The sequence below is a fragment of the Haliotis rubra genome, unplaced genomic scaffold (genome assembly GCF_003918875.1).
Source record: "Haliotis rubra isolate DU_JTF1 unplaced genomic scaffold, ASM391887v1 Scf122, whole genome shotgun sequence".
NCBI classification, from domain to species: Eukaryota; Metazoa; Mollusca; class Gastropoda; order Lepetellida; family Haliotidae; genus Haliotis; species Haliotis rubra.
In genome coordinates, this window is record NW_025765137.1 from 1,781,179 (window position 1) to 1,800,438 (window position 19,260).

The 19,260-nt window shown below is 40.2% G+C and overlaps 1 protein-coding gene across 1 annotated transcript in view; it reads left to right on the plus strand.

Annotated features, from left to right (window-relative positions):
* Positions 1–3,537: 3,537 nt before the first annotated feature.
* The window catches only part of LOC124265889 (ATP-dependent DNA/RNA helicase DHX36-like), a 33,358-nt gene continuing 17,635 nt past the window's right edge, over positions 3,538–19,260 (plus strand). The window contains 14 exon segments of the mRNA XM_046700742.1: positions 3,538–3,648; positions 4,877–5,067; positions 7,489–7,622; positions 8,600–8,974; positions 12,958–13,104; positions 13,587–13,661; positions 13,885–13,980; positions 14,772–14,854; positions 15,385–15,459; positions 16,374–16,540; positions 16,839–16,920; positions 17,821–17,934; positions 18,344–18,446; positions 18,996–19,083. Coding sequence (XP_046556698.1) covers positions 3,602–3,648; positions 4,877–5,067; positions 7,489–7,622; positions 8,600–8,974; positions 12,958–13,104; positions 13,587–13,661; positions 13,885–13,980; positions 14,772–14,854; positions 15,385–15,459; positions 16,374–16,540; positions 16,839–16,920; positions 17,821–17,934; positions 18,344–18,446; positions 18,996–19,083 — 1,777 coding nt within the window. The 5' untranslated portion in view covers positions 3,538–3,601.

Here is a 19,260-nt window from a genome sequence, read left to right on the forward strand (position 1 = left end):
ATGATTTGTCAGGTGAAATAACAGACAGTGAAATAGTAGATGCTCTGAAAAGTTTAAAAAGTGGTGAACCTGAAGGTGAGGATGGAGTAGCCCCCTTAATTTTTAAGATGTCGGGAAATTTTATTGTACCTTATTTGAAACTTCTTTTCAATAGAATCTTAAATACTAGCGATTTTCCAGAATCATGGAATATAGGAATGATTTTGCCTTTGTTTAAGTCAGGTAAACGTTCTGACCCCAACAATTATAGAGGCAATCTATTTCCATTCTGAATGTTACAGGTAAATTGTTCACTATTGTTATAGAAAAGCGTCTTAGAATTTGGTTAGATGTAAATGGTCTTTTATCAGAATGTCAAGCTGGTTTCCGCAAAAATTACTCAACAGTTGATAATCTATTCATATTGCAAGCATTGTGTTAAAAATAGTTATGTAAGCCAAAAAATAGATTTTATTGTGCTTTTATCGATTTTAAAAAAGCTTTTGATTACGTTGATAGAAAGTATTTGTTGTATGTACTGCTTACTAAAAATTGTCATGGAAACTTGTTTAATGTCATTAGAAATATGTATTCTTCTGTAAAGGCTTGTATTAAAACTTCATCTGGTAGAACAGAAGGGTTTTTCACTTCTAGTGGTGTGAGACAGGGTTGTATATTAAGCCCAGCTTAATTTATCTTTTTCATTAATGAACTTGTAACAGAAGTATATAATGAGTGTAGTTATGGTGTATTTGTGACACAGGATATTGTTGATTTAATGTTACTTCTTTTTGCTGATGATGTTGTCATGTTTTCATACACTGTTAATGGCTTGCAGAAACAATTAAATGTTCTGTCTTCCTTTTGCAAGATACCTGTAAAGGTCCGGGTTAGAATGAACCTTCAGTACCCCATGCTTGTCGTAAGAGGCGACTAACGGGATCGGGTGGTCAGGCTCGCTGACTTGGTTGAAACATGTCATCGGTTCCCAATTGCGCAGATCGATGCTCATGTTGTTGATCACTGGATTGTCTGGTCCAGACTCGATTATTTACAGATCGCCGCAATATAGCTGGAATATTGCTGAGTGCGGCGTCAAACTAAACTCACTCACTCCTTTTGCAAGAAATGGGGTTTAGAAGTCAACTTACAAACAACAAATATCATTGTATTCAGAAACGGAGGTAAAATTGCTAAGCATGAACACTGGGCATATGACAATGTTCCTTTAGAAATTAAGACATAATTATTATAAGCATTTAGGATTAGTTATATATTCCAGATTATCATAGTCAGTATCTTGTAAGCAATTAGCATGTCAAGCCTGTAAGGCTGTTATTCCAGTATATAAATGTTTAAAAAAACGTGTAAATGTTCAATTTTCTACAGCATGTTCTATTTTTTATGGTAAAATTGCACCGATTTTGTTATATGGCGCAAAGATATGGGGCACTAAATATAATGAGACAATAGAGAAAGTCCTGTCATCTTATTTTAAACGCTTTTTACGGGTTGGGAAGTTTGCTTCAAATAAGGCCATTTAGGCGATACAGGGCATTATCCTCTTTTCATCCTCAGCCAAGTTAAAGTGGTTAAATATTGGTGTAAATTATTAAAGATGGAACGACAGCGATATCCTCCTCATCAATGCTATAATTTATTATAAACTCTTGATGATAATGGTAAGACCGGTTGTAATTGGGTTTCAAATGTTAGATCTTTGCTTTTTACTTGTGGGTATTCTTTTGTTTGGATTGCTCAAGACTTTCGTGATGGAGAGGTATTTCTATTTTCATGAAAACAAAGATTACAAGATATGTATTATCAAACCTGGCACAATGGTATTTCATCTTCATCCTTTTTATGTCATTATAATTCGATTAAGTCAGCTATAGAACCAGAAAAATATTTAACGTCACTAGAAAATATACATTTGATAAGAGCCAATTATGTAAATTTAGACTTTCCCTACACAATTTTAATGTCAATTTTTCTAGAAGGTATAAACAAGACGATATTGATCTAATTATATGTGCAAACTGTAAATTGGGCTTTATTGAAGATGTATTTCATGTATTATTAGTTTGTGATAAATATACAGATCTGAGAGAGAAATATCTTCCACATATTAAACATGTCCATAAAATACAATATGTTAATGGTAAATTTATTTAACTCTCAAAATCCTCTTGTTATACATGCAGTTGCATCATTGCTAAAACATATATTTATTGCTAGATAATTACTTTAATTTGTGCTCACGTGAAATTATAAATACATTATTTATTCACTGTAAAATGGGCCATAAGGCCGTATATTACCGTATAAAGACAGTGTCTGTCTGTCTGTCTTTCAAAAGCGATTACTGTACAAACAACTATGGTCACAAGGAAGTGCAAGTGGTGATCATTGTTAAAACGTATATTTATTGCTAGATAATTACTTTAATTTGTGCTCACGTGAAATTATAAATACATTATTTATTAACTGTAAAATGGGCCATAAGGCCGTATATTACCGAATAAAGACAGTGTCTGTGTCTGTCTGTCTGTCTGTCTTTCAAAAGCGATTACTGTACAAACAACTATGGCGCAAGGAAGTGCAAGTGGTGGTGCACTCTCACTCTCTTGATGCAAACATTCATCATTATCATATCAACATTGATTGACTCCGATATATATCCCAGTTGTTTCAAGCTTAAATTAAAAATGAAGTTCCCCTACATTTTCTAAGCGTAGCCTATATTTGGAAATGATGACTTCGAAACACTCATGACGTGGAGGCATTGAAACTGAAGCTATAACTGACAAGCCATAAAAAGTGATGGTGCTGTTGTCACCAGATTTGAACAGCCGTCGAAGGCGGCGCGCGCGCCGTTGGAACTTTCCAGAATGGTTCTATATTGGCATTAGAGTTGACTGCTCTTTGTGTGGACATTCACAAAATATCTGGCTTTTATGGAAACTTTAACCTTTAAATCTTATTTACTTGAACGCCAGACAGCAGTGAATCATGCACTCTCTAATGGCGGCGCCCATCTGCCCACATGGCAAGGATGGAATAAAGTCTCCCTGGGGAGATTACAACATATAACACAATGATATTTACCAGGACTGAAAGTCATATACTGACATATGGTTGAAGCGTATGTTCACCACGTACATTAGTGCGCTAAATATTAATATACCCAACGTGATCAAGTGATGATCTTTCAAAGGAAGCCTTGGGTGTGTGCGTGCGTGTGTGTATGTGTGTGTGCGTACGCGTACGTGTTGTTAAATTGTTGTCCCTATTGTTATTGCTTGAAAATTGCTAAAGGCGGTGTATCTGGAAGATGGTCTCTGCTTCAAGAAAAATTAATTCGCCGTTGTGTAATGACAAATATATGCATGTTCCTAACGTATTTAGAACACCGCATGCCTTTGAAAGAAAAATGTCAAGTATACAAAGAATTATATGAAACGTTAAACGTCGATTTTATAACAAGAAATTCCACTTTTGAAATTCATCGTTTCGTTTTATACTCCGCAATTTAATAAACTAAAATGTCGCTTCCGGTTTTGGGTAACAACCCATTGATTCAAGAGAAGCTACCGACGTTATGTTGTTGTGAAACTAATATATGATTAGACGACTGCTTATTGCAGCTGACGCCTCAAAATTAACGAGGTATTGCTTTGTGGTTTATTATCGACTTAAAATAAGACCGCTGTCAGTAGAGAAGTAGTGCTGGTTTGGTCTTGCAGCGTTCGTCTTCTCATTTGCCTCTCACTGTTCACACGCGGTCGCACTCTCAGTCTGATTATGAGTGTGTTGGAGATTAGGTTTCATGGATTCAATAACAAATTCAAAGGCTGCTAACATATTCAACATTGTTAAAAAATATCATAACGTGAGTCTTAACTGCTGCTGGCAGTAGTCTGTCTCAGTTCCCGAACCGCATTATTTCCCCCTGTCGCCTGATGCTAAAGCCCTAAATGAATCAAGTCTGCATTTGCTCGGGTTCTGAATTTCCCCTCCATTTGTGTCCTTTTCAGTTTAAAAGGAAATAATTGTTTCTGTAAAAATTAAGTATATTAACAGACAAAGTGTTAGTCCAGTGATTGTTGCAAAGAGACTTGTAATTGTCCATCAGCAGCTATATTATTCTTAGCAGAAACATTACAGGACGGAACATTTCTCAAGTAGAATCTATGCACAATACAAACAGATTGTATTATGAAAACAGATTTATTATTCTTAGGAAGATAACCTCAAAAGTTCTTTTCATGCTGAATAGCAGCTGAGGTCACATCTGATTTCAGTAATGTGTTGTCATGACAGTGACCTGAATATCGATCATCTCAAAAAGTATTGTGTTAGTTCCATAATAGTGTCTCATCATTTTCACAAGTAATAGGTAATTTGACATTATCAACCCTCAAATCAGCTTGAAGCATTTTCAGTTGGAATGTTCACATGGTTTTGCAGTCTATTATAGCAAGTAGAAGTATATTCTACCCTGGTCAAGAAAAACCAAGAAGGATTTAAACAGTCATAATACAAACCATACAATGTTTCAGGTCACCGGAAGAGGACACTATCCTACTGCTTCTGACATTCACTTGTCACACTGAAGACCTGAGTTACATTCCCTACAAAAGTACAATGTCTGAAGCATATTTTTGATCTCTGCTGCAATGATATTGCATGAATATTGCTAACACCACACAAATTGAAAAAATACAGACCACTGCCATAGGAATATGCTGAATATAACCCTTTTATTTGCCTGGATGAAAAGCAAAACTACATGTATTTATAAATTTCAACAACTTTAAACTGTGTTGTAATGGTCAAATTGTTAATGAAATACTGGCGGCATTAAACCTTTGACAAAACTGAATTTGTGTTTCAGTCTGCTGTCAACTGCAGATATGTATGGCCGTGGGAGAGGACACAGGGGTGACTCTTGGGGAGGACGCCCGGGCCGTGGGGGCAGAAGCTATGGAGGCAGGAGGCATGACGATGATGGGGACAGACATGGCAGGAGAGACCGAGGCCACTCGAGACATGGTGGCAGAGACTGGAGGGACAGCAATGTGGATGGTAACCATAACAATTTGTCTATACTGTAACAGCCCAGAGAGGATTCTGAGTTAGAACTGGTCTGAAACAAGCAATGCGTTTTGTTCAAGGAGACTTGACATAGACAAAGGTACTATGGGTCAGTGATTTTGTCGATTATGTACCCAATTTCGGTGGATCTGTGCTCTTGATACCAGTCTGCCAGGTCCTGAATGGATCATTTACAGACTGCTACCCTTCTGTGCCCACTTTCACAAAGTGATCTGAGCACTACCATGATCTTGACTACCATACTACAGCATAGAGTTAGACTGTTATAGTGCTAAGAGTGCTTTGTGCATGTGGTCACTGGTGGAATATTTGTTTGATTGGCATTTTAGAAGTTACTAAGTTACTAAGAAACTAAGATTCTTTATGGATAACAACTTCTTTATTACATATAATGCAAGAGTGTCACTATTCCTTGACAACGGTATAAGAATCCATAACGAAACGTCACTTCATATATAGTTGTTATCTATAAAGAATCCTACTTTCTTATTGGTGGAATATTGTGGGGACAGTTCTAACACCTGTGAGAGATTACAGGTTAGAACTGGCAGGGTTAGAACTAAACCTAAAAGTGCCTTCAACTATCACTATCCCACAAACAAAACAAGTAGTCCCTTGATAATGAAATTAACTTTCATTGCTTTATTGTTGTATGTGATAAATGATTTCATTTACTCTTAACTCTTTCAACACCAGTCAACAAGAGTTTTCGACTGCCATGACACCGAGTTCCCAGTCTGAGGTCATTGATGAAGCCTGTGTTTATCAAGGAAAATATCAGCTTGTACAACATTATTGTTACTACATGTCATACACCATTTGAAAGGTCTCATCCTACTGTTTATAAATATGAAAGCTATTTTTTATCATATTATTCAAATAATAAAACTATGTTTTATATAAGTTAATTTTAAATGAAAATGCAAGCTTACACATTTATAATGTCCAGATAAACCACCATGGAAGAAACAAATGTTTGTAACATGACAATATATTCGCTTATTGTTTACTTTTATATTTTCATTTTTACATAATCGGAACATTATTATAAAAAGATTTCTCAAATAACACGTATGGTCGTCTATTTCCCGATATCAATGGCTTCCCGCTCAGTAGCGTGACACAACAGCGGGAAATACCTCCGGTTTCGAAGCAAGGCGTTCTGTTTGATGGCGAGTATCGTTCGAAAGCTCTAAACATCAACAACATTGCCAAGAGTATTTTCACGGTTGTAAGATGCGATTTTAATGGATAAAGATTGGTTAAAGATTGGTTTCTAATGACGCTCTCTTTTTTTGCCACAGTCTGCTATTAATATGGTGTTTGGTCAAAATCATGCACATGACCTAAGGCAGCCAATCATATTACAGCAATGGATATCGTTGTCGTAAACGAAAACTGTGAGATTTAGACGAAAGTTTTGCGTTAAAAAGGTTATTCTGAACGTGTTACGCAAAAATCACCACTTATACGTATATTATGGAACTTAGTGGACGTATCGTGCTAGGTTATCACCTGTGACAAAAATGCTTCATGCATATATTTTAGCATTAAACATAGTGTCCGAGCGTTAAGTTCGAGGCGACGAAAGCCGAGATGTCACTTGGCTTACACTGCACGATCGCACAAAAAAGATGGAAATAGTAATTTATAACATATGTTTGACAACAATACTGTTGTTGATTTTATTCTTTAGATTATTCAATTTGTTTAATGATTTCCTAGAAACATCATTACTTTGCTCTTTGACAACTCTGATGTAGACCCGCTGCCGAATCATGTAATGAGATGCATTTGCATCAGATAGTTATACTCTATCAGGGCCAGTAGTAAATAACTGAATGTGTGGAAATGGATAACTAAAACTGCCAAGTGTTATGAGGGGCATTTGGTGCGAGGCTATAATTTATCAGATAGTTATCCTCTATCGGGGACAGTTGTAATGAACACAAGGTGTGGAAATGGATATCTAAAATTGCACGCTCTTTCCAACCTAAAACGAGAGGTATAGCGAGGGACCACTAAGATGTTTTGAATAAATTGACTCGATGTAGATGTTATCTTGGAGTTCTGCAACATTGGATTCACTAGTCTGGTGGAGAGATGATCTCAATTGTAGTACTTGATGAATAATCACTGAAAAAAACTAGTAGTCCGCCGGACTAGTGCAAGTTTGTTTCCATTCGCCCGACTAAATTTTTACTCGACTCGGGCTTGCGGGCGAGCGTAAAGATCGAACCCTGACTGGTGTTTGAGATTGTGCTTCGGGGTTGATGTTCCAAATTCTATTCTTATCAGACAGGAATACTGCTGAGTATTGTGTATGATATAACTAGTGTGGCGGTATCTTCCAAGATTTCCCTTATCATGCCTGTAACTATCCTCATACAGGTGGCAATGATGGTGAAAGCCACAGTGGTGGTGGTGGTGGTGGTCGGCCCCCTCCTGGTCTTCGAGGGCGAGACATTGGAATGTGGTATGCCAGACGGAGCAAGGAGAAGAAGGAGAAGCAGGACAGAGAACAGGTAGGTGGCTGTCGTGTCAATAGCAGGTTGATGGCTCTAGTGTCAGTAGCAGGTAGGTGTCTCTAGTGTCAGTAGCAGGTAGGTGTCTCTAGTGTCTGTAATGGGTAGGTGGCTCTAGTGTCAGTAGCCGCAGGGTGGCTTTAGTGTCAGTAGCAGGTGCGTGGCTCTAGTGTCTGTAGCAGGTAGGTGACGCTATTGTCTGTAGTAGGTAGGTGGCGCTAGTGTCTGTAGCAGGTAGGTGATGCTATTGTCTGTAGTAGGTAGGTGGCGCTAGTGTCTGTAGCAGGTAGGTGAAGCTATTGTCTGTAGTAGGTAGGTGACGCTATTGTCTGTAGCAGGTGGCTGACTCTAATGTCAGTAGCAGGTTGATGGCTCTAGTGTCAGTAGCAGGTAGGTGACTCAAGTGTCAGTAGCAGGTAGGTGGCTCTAGTGTCAGTAGCAGGTTGATGGCTCTAGTGTCAGTAGCCGGTGGGTGGTGCTAGTGTCAGTAGCTGGTAAGTGGCCCTAGTGTCCCAACCTCCCCGCAGAAGACACTTCGGGTTTCCCAGCAAACCCATGTGCATGGGCTTATTCAGGAGAGTGGCAAGCATGGCACGTCACATGACTGTTTGTGCGGGAAAAGGGAGGCAACTCGTGGGTGAGAGAACTTTTACGTCCGCTCTAGGGAACTCCAAGGGATTCAAGTGTTCCACTAACATTGGCATAGAAGAAGGAGATAAGCAAAAGATCATGAATCAGGATAGGTATAAAATATCAATTTTACTTAAAAAATTACATTATTGTCTGTAGTAGGTAGGTGATGATATTGTCTGTAGCAGGTAGGTCACGCTATTTTCTGCAGCAGGTATTAATCCCTATTTCCAAATTTGTGTAAATATTGGGCTAAGGTGTATACAGATTTTTTAATAACTAAAGAAGCTTTGAATGCAATTATACATATTTACATGTTTATTGATGTTACAATATTTTCTTTTTAGAGACCAACAGTTGCCATGGATTCACAAAGAGAGCACCACATTCGTGACCTCCTTGACAAAATCAACTCCACAGAGCCTCGTGTAGATATGTTCGACAACCCACATATAAGGCCAGCATCACAATCAAACTCACTTGACAACAAAAACTGGGCAGCAAGTTCTCCCCAAGACATGTTCGACAACCCAAATGGAGAGGCCAGCTCTCGGCCACAGGCTGTAGTGAAAGGAGCAAGTGCATTCCCTGAAACTACAGACTTTAGAGATGATAAGGATGAAGATGAGCTAGAAGAGGAAGTGCCATCCATGTCGGCCATTATAGAATATGCAAAAGCTGAGGATGAATTCCCACTGGCCGAGAGTTCTGTTGATTTTGACTGGTTTGTCTTGTGTCTATAATTTTGTTACAAGGGACGTAATAATCATGATAATTTCGTCACTTTGCAATACTCACGGCCTTGTGATTTGGGTTAACAATGCAATTTCTATTCAATCATGTCATGTCAACTTAATGTCAGAAATTAGCCTGACGTGATCTAGTTGTCAGATGTTTACGACTTTTATGAAACCTACATGCATGTTTTCTGAAAAACAAAAAAGAGTAAATGGGAAGAACCATCATTCAAACCCACTGTCGTAGGTTGAACATAGTGATCGTAGGGTATGTTAAGGAGTAGGACAATACAATATTTTTAAACTTATCCTATCTCACAGTATGCACTTCTCTCTCTTGCTTCGACACTGAGTGGAATGATGTAAACTTTTCTCCCAAGGCCTCTCTTGTCCATCCGCCCAAGCACTACATGACAAAAAGACAGCTTCCTAGTTCTCAATGCAGCATGCCCCACTGTCTACCCACCTCCAGTCCTTCAATGGTGGCTAGACAAGCAGAATGTTTGCACAGGAGTCTCTATGTTGCCCTTTGCATCGACTCATCATTTGTTCGTCGATGCATCCCTCACGGCTTCGTTAGCTCACTTCTCGACCACCAAGTGTCCGGGCTGTGGTCATCTGGCGAACAGGTACTTCACATAAACAGGCTGGAATTCAAGGCAGCAAGTCGAGCCATCTTTCTGTGGGCTACAAAGCTTTCATCAACCAGTTTGCTCATGATCATCAAGTCGGATAGTTTGACCATTGTTGCGAACATAAACCATCTAGGTTTGACAGGCTCGGTGAATCTGCTACAGTGGGCGATCAGATTTTTCAATCTCATCAACTCACTCAACATTGCAGCCGGATTAAGATCTGATTTACACCTTGGCGCATCTCCAGAGATTACTCATAGCTAAGGCTACTCTGGTCGAGTAGCCACAGCTATCACTTCAGTTCATCGTACTTCGACCCGTTCCTTGTACAACAATAGTGGAAGAAGTTTGAAGACTGTTGCAAGATTAAGCCTAGGATTTCAAGAAAGGCCTTGGGAGAAAAGTTTACATCATTCCAAGCTACCTGCGAGGTGCAAAAGTTTACTAGTCACAAGACTTATCCCACCGGGTACCCCCTTTTCTGTTGGGTGAACGGAGGCAGTAGCTATGTCAGTAGTGCAGGCATTTAAGGTTACACTGGGCACGAGACGTTCCAGTCATTCTGGATCTTCATGGTCGGGACTCGTCTCGTTCCAGATCTAGACAAGCAACCAATCCTCACCTTTGACGAAGGATGAGGTTCAACAAACCTACTCTTTGCCGCAGATATCATCTCTACAATCACCTTTATGTATTACCAGATAAGCTGGCAATCCAGGAATATTTTACGAACGCTTCACGGAGTCCTGTAATTACAGACAACATTGCTCTGGTGTATACCTGAGGGCAATCATGGCTTGGTTCGTCATCTTCATCATCGTTTTCTGAAGAAAAAAACATCACCAAGCTGTTGGATAGATGGGTGAAGATTCAACACATGGCACCAGCAGTGATGTTTTGTGAAATAGTAAGCATTCCTTGCCTGGATTTTAATGTGATGTGAATACCCCGGTTAACCGAGGACTGTGTGGTCCGGATTTTTAGTCACTGTTGCATCGTGAGTAATAGCATACAAATGGCGGACTACTATTTGTTTAACTGGGAAGTTGATGATCTGAGTGACTATGAAGTGTCCTGACAGATTTTTCTTGGTGCTGATAGCAATCCCAGCCTTTATTTGTCAGTGACAATGATTGGTCCCATTGCCGGTAAGAGTGACTGTATTGGGACTTGTCAGCCAGCGGAAAGACAGCCTACCGAGGGTGTTAGACAAACACACCCTAGAATGCTTCAACAATGATTAAGGTCTCTCGGTTTTCTACATCAGCCCAAGACCTTAGTTCAGAGGTCAGTACAACTGCGTCTGATCCAAGATTTCTACGTCTGCTTTTGAGGTTCAATGATCCCCATGCGCTGATGCTACTATCTTCGTCAGTTTAATGAACGTTCCTGGGATCACCAGTCTTGTTACCTCCATCATTCCATCTACTTTGCAAATGTTCCTGTATATTGATGATCCCAATGCGTCAGTTCTACTACCTTCGTCGAACCTCCTTTGGCGAACAAAACGTTCCTGAGATCCCGATCGTATAACCTTATCACACCATCTACAATGTGAACGTTCCTGTAGATCAATGATGTCAATACGCCGATCTTACTACGTTTGTTACCCCATCAGCACCTTCATGATTGTTCAACGTATTGAACATTCCTATCTCAGGAGAGAACCCTGTGACAGTGGCATTAGTTGCTAGTTCTCCTCACCTGAACTCAAGCCATCAGCTACAACAACGGCCCTTTCAGGGATTCTGCGGCCTTGCCTCATAATTGAGGATCCTAAAGTGCTGATCCAGTTACCACTGTCACTAGATCTGTTCCTTCGTTGATGGCTCATTGAACGGAAAGTCTGCGGAGGAGTTTGTTTGACGCCATTCTGAGTTGGCTGCGATTAGGACCCCATCGCAGGGGCTTATGTATGAAACATGCCACTTTGACACCGATTTTTAGGTCAAGTTAGGCGGGTTGGTTTATGTATGAGATTGGCTTATTTACGGTAATATACGGTGCTGATCCTTTCTCACACGATGGATGCCCGCCCGGCCCCCACACTACTAAGATTACGACTTTGCTCCAAGAACGAGGATGATCAGAGAGCGGTGTTCACGTGAGCATGTAGTGGAGCATGCTGCATGCTTCTCAGGAGACACAGAGGCTGTCCTATATAGGCCAGGAGCCAGGAGCGGAAAATTCACATATTGGTACCACTCAGAGGGACCAAAAGTTTTAGTGATTTTTATATTCCTTTATGTCTATATATATTAAAAAAGTATGATGGACATCTCAATTTGGTAGCTCAAACTCAGAACGAGGCTTAATCAGCAAACATTCAGCAAATAGGTTGGAAATGTAAAAAAGGAGGTAAAATGGTGTCAAAGTGATTAAAAGTATTTAATTAATATCAAGTTTTGTTTAATTGATACCTTTAAATCATATTTTTTCCTGATTTTTAAGAGTCCAAATTGTAAGCTCAAACAACTTTTTCGAAAACTCATCATTTTATTTATTCTAAAGACAGCTCTTTAACTTCAATTAGTGAGAGCACCTTCAAGTTCCTTAAATTGGTTTGTGATAGTCACTGTTCCGCATCATAAAAAACGTCAGCTTCATCATCAGTGTCACTCTTAGGCATGTCATGGTCCTCTCATGTCACAAGTCTGGTTCCGACATGTCACAGTGGCTTTCAGTCCATTGGTAAGGCATTGACAACTTGGCAGTTTACAGGCTGTTGTGTACTTGCAAGAAATGAACACAGGAACAGCATCTGGAGCAAGAGGTCCTGTCATCCACCAAATCTCCATGTGACCATTTTGTTCCACCCATCCATGACCATCTGTTGCCTGTGAAGTTGGATATTCAGCTTCCAGACAGTTGTTCCATATTGCATTTTGATAGCTTGCTTTCAGCATGTGCATAGATAGACAATCAAAGCAGGGTGGCTATTTTCCTGATTCAATTGCCCCTTTCCTAACCTTAAATAAGTGCAAGCGCAATTGATGGACAGCCCATATTTAAGAACTTGAGGCATACAGGTGGCATGTGAATGCTTGAAGTGAGTCAATCAAACCTGGTGGCACAGTCCACTCATTCCCAAGTTGTTGGAAAGCTTCTTGATATCCCTGGCTGTTGAAGAAGTGTGAATGCATTGACCTTCCCTCTACCTCCAAGAACTAATAGTATAACATACAGCATATGTGTGTAGTCCTGACCAAAAGCCGCAGCAACTTTCAAGAGAGAGAGTACAAGACGTGAGATAGGATAAGTATATAAATACACAGTTTATAGTCCAATCTCCAATTGTGAAACCATTATCTATTGGTGATTGTTGGTTATTCAGGTGCGAAGTATGCTGAAGACCCAATGGATGAGACAGATCATCTTAGTGACAGGCTGTTGGATGAGTACAATGAGAAACAGCTGCATGACGACTTCTGCAAGATGATGCAGTTCAGGAAAAAGTTACCCTCTTATGAAATGAGGGAGGTGAGAGGTTTCTTACTGAATCCACAAAACAGACTTAAATATTGACAGACAGCCGCCATATAGCTACAAATTGCTGAGTGTGGTGTTGAACAAAAAAAAATTAAAAATGTTATACCTAATTACAATGAAGAGTACATTTTTTTGCATCATTCACCACAGCAGATATCATGTATGTGTGAGGCCTGCTTTTGCTCTTTAAATAATTGTCTGTAGGAAAAGACAGGTACTCAACATTAAGACAGATTTGCAGCATCTACAGGATACATTGGGTAATCATGCATTGTGTAGTTTTATTATTATTGTTATTCTGAAAAGTTTTCATGCATATTTGTATGCAAGCAACTCTGAATAATGTGTATTGGTGATTTTTTCTGAGCATATTTTACTGAAATATGCAGCCCTCCTGGATCCCTGAAATTTGTGTAGAGTTCCTGAATTGCTACTATGTCAAATGTTTAAAAACTGTTGCGATTTCATTTCAGAAACTGATGGATGACATACGTAATAACCAGGTTGTGGTGATCAGTGGAGAAACTGGCTGTGGGAAAACAACACAGGTCAGTTGTTTGTTCTTGCCACTAGTAATAATTAACTACTGAGATAAAGCCTTTTGGAGTTTTCCCTTTTCAGAACTGGCAACTAAACAGATGGTCAAATTTCCAGACTTTAATTATCCCCCGACACATGGGCTACTGAAGACCAATTCTAACCCAGATCTTCATTGTTTGTATCCAGAAATTGAACATGAGAATGTGTATGTGACTGGTTGTGTGTTGTCAGGTCCCACAGTTTATCCTGGACGACCATATTGAGCTGGGGATCGGGTCTCAGTGCCGAGTCATCTGTACACAGCCCAGGAGGATTAGTGCAATATCGGTGAGTTACATGTTAACAGAGTCACACATGATAATACAGTACATAATAGCAAACACAAGCCTAAATATGAAAATTGCTTGGTAATATAGTAACACAACATCACAGTTGCACTGTAACACACATATTGTTAATACCCCATACTCCTTTTATCATGCAACATCAATAAGCTTTATGCCGATGGTAATCCACTGTGTTGTTAATACACGTTCAGCAAATCAACAGGAGAGCCGAGATACCGGATGCCGGTTTAGAGAGCCTTAATTACTGTAGACACAGTCATTTGGGTGGTCTTTGTTGTGTCGAAATACGGAATAGTCTGACGCCGGATTAGAGTGCGTGTTAATGATCATAAATTAACTAGCTTCTATCGGGACCAAATTCTAGTGCCGATATTGAGAGCATGCCAGATTGGAGGGCTGCTGGTTTTGAGAGCTTCCACTGCATTGACACAGTGACATGAAAGAAGTCACAGGTTGATAAAGTCACATAACACATTCTCATGATAACATACACACCATGCAATCACAGTGTAATGACCACGCAATAACCATGTCGCCCAGTCACACAGAAAATATTTACATGTTGCCATATTGTTGCACACTAACATGAAAACAGTAGCATTACCACCAAGTCTGTAAGCCATGATGACAGCTTGACAACAGTCACAATATTACAATGATATGACAATTCCTGAAGACTAAAACTTAATATTAATATTTGTGTGTGTGTCCTGTGTTTAAATATTTTCATTGTTTCACGTTAACACTGGTAACCATAATTATCTTCTCCAGGTGGCAGAGAGAGTGGCGGCAGAGCGGTGTGAGAGATGTGGGGGATCAGACAGCAGTGTGGGGTACCAGATACGTCTAGAATAGTGAGTTTCAGTCCAACAATTACTTCCTGAATTCTATACAAAAGATCTATAGCTCGATGATGATTCACACATATATGAGTAGTTGTCGAACAGTGGAATCTGTCTTGTCTAGACTAATATGGAATCACACATTTATTCTAATTTACACAGAGGTCCAGATTAGTGAGGTTATTGCAGGAGATAAGAAAAATAAATATCCCAGAGTAGTAGGAGGAAAAAACACTCAAAGAAGATCTTGTTATGTTTGAATTGTGGTAAGTACTGGTGCTAGTGCTGAAAGAACAGTGTAATGTCTTTGAACACCTATTCTTGGGTGATTCTTGTGATTGGGTTCAGGGTAGTTACATAATATGGTGGAAATATAATACACTGGATCACCAAAGATGGCTACCATGTGCAACACCTTGTGATCGAGGCCAAGCCAGTGCTCCGTAACATAACTGTTAATGTTCCAGACTTTAGAATAATCAACTGTAACTCTCTTACTCACAGAAGGGTGATGATGATGATGATGATGTTCTATTTTGCAGCAGATTGCCACGAAAGAATGGCTCTATTCTGTACTGCACAACTGGAATTGTCCTCAAGTTTCTTGAATCTGACCCGTGAGTATTTGCTGAAGTGATTAATTTGTCACAATATGTGCAGATTCATCCAGCATTGTATTATATTTAGTTATAGTCAGGGCAGAATTTCTTAAAAGATGGTACTACTTCCCTGCTTGGCATTCAGCATTAAGAAGCAGGGTATCCAAGTGGACTTGCACTATAATACCTGCATTAGTCTGGAGTTCTACAAGCAGCCACACATGCATAAACATTGCCATTTGAGTGACCTAATCTTGTACCAAATGTTAACCTTGATTGACCTCACCTTATAACCTGTGAAGATGCCGGTTAGAATTGGTTTTCACCAACCCATGCTTGTTGTACAAGGCGACTGTTAAGATCATGTGGTCAGGCATGCTGACTTGGTTGGCACATCCCGTTGCATTATGTTCATGCTGTTGATCACATGATTGTCTGGTCCAGACTTGATAAAACCTAACTTGATAGAAATGTTGTCACTAAGTTATCAGCCATCTTCACACACAGCCAAGTACTAGAGTCAAGGGTATAATATACATTGTTCACTGATTTCTGCCTCTCCACAACATGTAAATATGGATCCTCAGTGTATAGTTTGGGGTTGAATGCCTGGACCATCTGTTACTGCAGATATACTATATAGGGGCAGGGGCGGTGGGGTAGTCCAGCAGTTAAAGCGTTCCCTCATCACGCCGAAGGCCCCAGTTCAATTTCCCACTTGGGTACAATGTGTGAAGCCCATTTCTGGTGTCCACTGTGATATTGCTGGAATATTGCTAGAAGTAGCCTTGAACTCACTCACTCACTCACTAGAGGGGTCTATTCAACCCCAATTTATCTCCAATGGGTTATTGCACCTTGTGAAGGACCAGGGCTTATAAATACAGAAAGTGTAAGTTTAATGAAGGCTATATGCGTTCTGTTGTCTCCAGGCTTCTACAGAGAGCGACCCACATTGTCCTGGATGAGATACATGAGCGTGACCTTCAGTCGGACTTCCTCATGATCATTCTCAAGGACATTCTACCTCGCCGACCTGACCTCAAGGTCATACTAATGAGTGCCACACTAAATGCAGCGATGTTCTCAAAATATTTCAGTGAGTATTTCTTGAAAATGTGATGATATTCTTCAGAGAGTGCGAACTGCACATTGCTTTTGCAATGAGCTTATTTGAAAAGGACCCCGCTGTCATATGTTACCATATGTCATTACATTATGTTGAAATGTCAGTTATGATCATCACATGTTTCATACACATGAGAAATATTTTTTGCAAATAACAGTGAACATTTCGACCACCATCATCAGCAACAAAGGTTATCCGTACATATGAATCGAAATGGAAATATTTTACACCTACATCTTTGCTGTATGTTGATTTGTTCTGTCTTCAGATGACTGCCCCCAGCTGAACATCCCTGGCTATACGTTCCCTGTGGAAGAATTCCTGTTGGAGGACGTTATTGAAATGCTGAAGTAAGAGCCTTACTCCCACAATACAAAGCTTCACTATATTCTGCACTCACCATAGGGAGCGGCGGTGTGGTAGCCCTGTGGTTAAAGTGTTTGCTTGTCACACCGAAGGCCCGGGTTCGATTCCCCACATGGGCACAATGTGTTAAGCCCATTTCTGGTGTCCCCCGCCGTGATATTGCTAAAAGCGGCGTAAAACTAAACTCAGTCAGTCAGTCAGTCTGCACTCACCATAGGGCGGGGCGGTGTGGTAGCCCAGTGGTTAAAGTGTTCGCTTGTCACACCGAAGGCCCGGGTTTGATTCCCAACATGGGTACATTGTGTGCAGCCCATTTCTGATGGCAACCGCCGTGATATAACTAAAAGCGGCTTAAAACCCAACTCACTCGCTCACTCACCATAGGAACATAACTTTACTCTGTAATCACAACATAGAGCCTTACTTTACTCTGCATTCACCATAGTTAACCTCACAGCTTTCATAAATGGGACCCTCATGTTACACTGCATTCTTAATAGGGACAGGGCGGTGGGGTAGCCTAATGGTTAAAGCGTTGGCTCGTCACGCCAAAGACCCGGCTTCGAATCCCCACTTGGGTACAATGTGTGAAGCCCATTTCTGGTGTCCCCCGCCGTGATGTTGCTGGAATATTGCTCAAAGCGGCGTAAAACCAAACTCAGGCAGTCAGTCTTAATAGATACCTTCAAATCGCATATTGTTAGGGAATAAATTGTGTAGAAGGTTGCATTTGGAACCAAACATGTAGCTGTTCCAAGGTGTTAGGAACCATCAGAGCTTTTTCCAAATTCATGGTAAACTCTGGAATATATAGTGTGTCATATGGAGTAGCAGAGGTCGAGATGAGTGAGATCTTGTAGTTAACTTGTCTTTCTTCCTGTCAGGTATCAGCCTGATTCAAGTCAGCCACAGCGTCGACGTCCCAGAGGGAAGCGGAGTCGTGATGCAGATGAAGAGCGATGGAACTTTGAGGTCTGGTGCAGAAACCTGGAAGGGAGGTAACTCTACCATTTCAATACCTTCACCAGACATTGTAATGCATTTCATTGCTTGTGCATTGCTGAGTGTGATAGCAAAACAACAAACACACAATAAATACTGTGAAACCTTGCTTTGTCTTGACCAGATTATTTCAGGAAGTCTGAATTCTGGATGAATACTACTGGGAATGTATTCAGAGTAACATAGGGGAATGTATTCAGAGTAACATAGGGACCATTAATTATTTATGGCGAGGGGGGATAATGATTTTTATGGAGAAGCATGTACGGTACAATGTGAATGACCCCCATCAGCCCCCAAGCCATAAATCATGGAATATCTTTACAAAAACAGATTAATTTTAGATGAAGAATCTATTCTGATGTTTTGGACAAGATCGCATGCAGTGTTGATGTTCTGTTGCAGTTACTCACGCTCCACCATTACAGCGTTGCAGAACATGGACTTTGATAAAATCGACCTGGATCTAATTGCCGCCCTTATCAGGCATATTACTTTGAATAAGTCGGTGAGTTGTCTCCCTTGGAACACAAATCACAAGGGAAGTAGCCAATGATTGTCAGGGTGAAGACCAGACTGTCGGAAAACTATTGACAAAATATGTTATGAGGGCAAGTTCAAAATAATAGACTTGCATCCAGCCTATAAAATGAACATATTCTGCCAGAAAAATTGTTCTAAAACTATATTCATATTAAAAATATATGAAAAGGGAGCCCAGAGGTAATCTGGATGTGCCACGTTCTAGACTGGGATGAGTACATTTGTTTCAGGGTCTGTTTGACAGACTACTGTCATAGATATGCACTGCTCTTTACTCTATTCAAGATACAGCTGACCGTCTATTTGGTCTAGTGGACAGAACATCTACCCAAATAAGGGCCGGTCACTGGTTTGATTCCATGCCTCATCATTCCAAAAGATGGTTCTTGGTGTCCCCCGCTGTGATATTACTGGAATATTGCTAAAAGCGGTGTAAAATTACACTTAGTCACACTAATGAGGGTATCTGTTTGTCATGATGAGGAACGTTATATATGTCTCTACCTTTATCTAGGAGGGAGCAATCCTGGTGTTTGTCCCTGGCTGGGAAGAGATCAGCAAACTCCATAAGATGATGCAGGCAGACAGGATGTACAGCTCAGGTGAGTTAGCTCCCCCTACTGGCAAATACAACCACTAGAGGGACTGAAATGATGGCAGTCACAGGGTCTTCTTTCCTTTCTGTTTGTAAATCCTGGGGACCCAGAGGCATGGTGGTTGGTTCCACTGACCAAACTACAAATACAACATATGGTATTTGTCAAACCTTACACAATGTA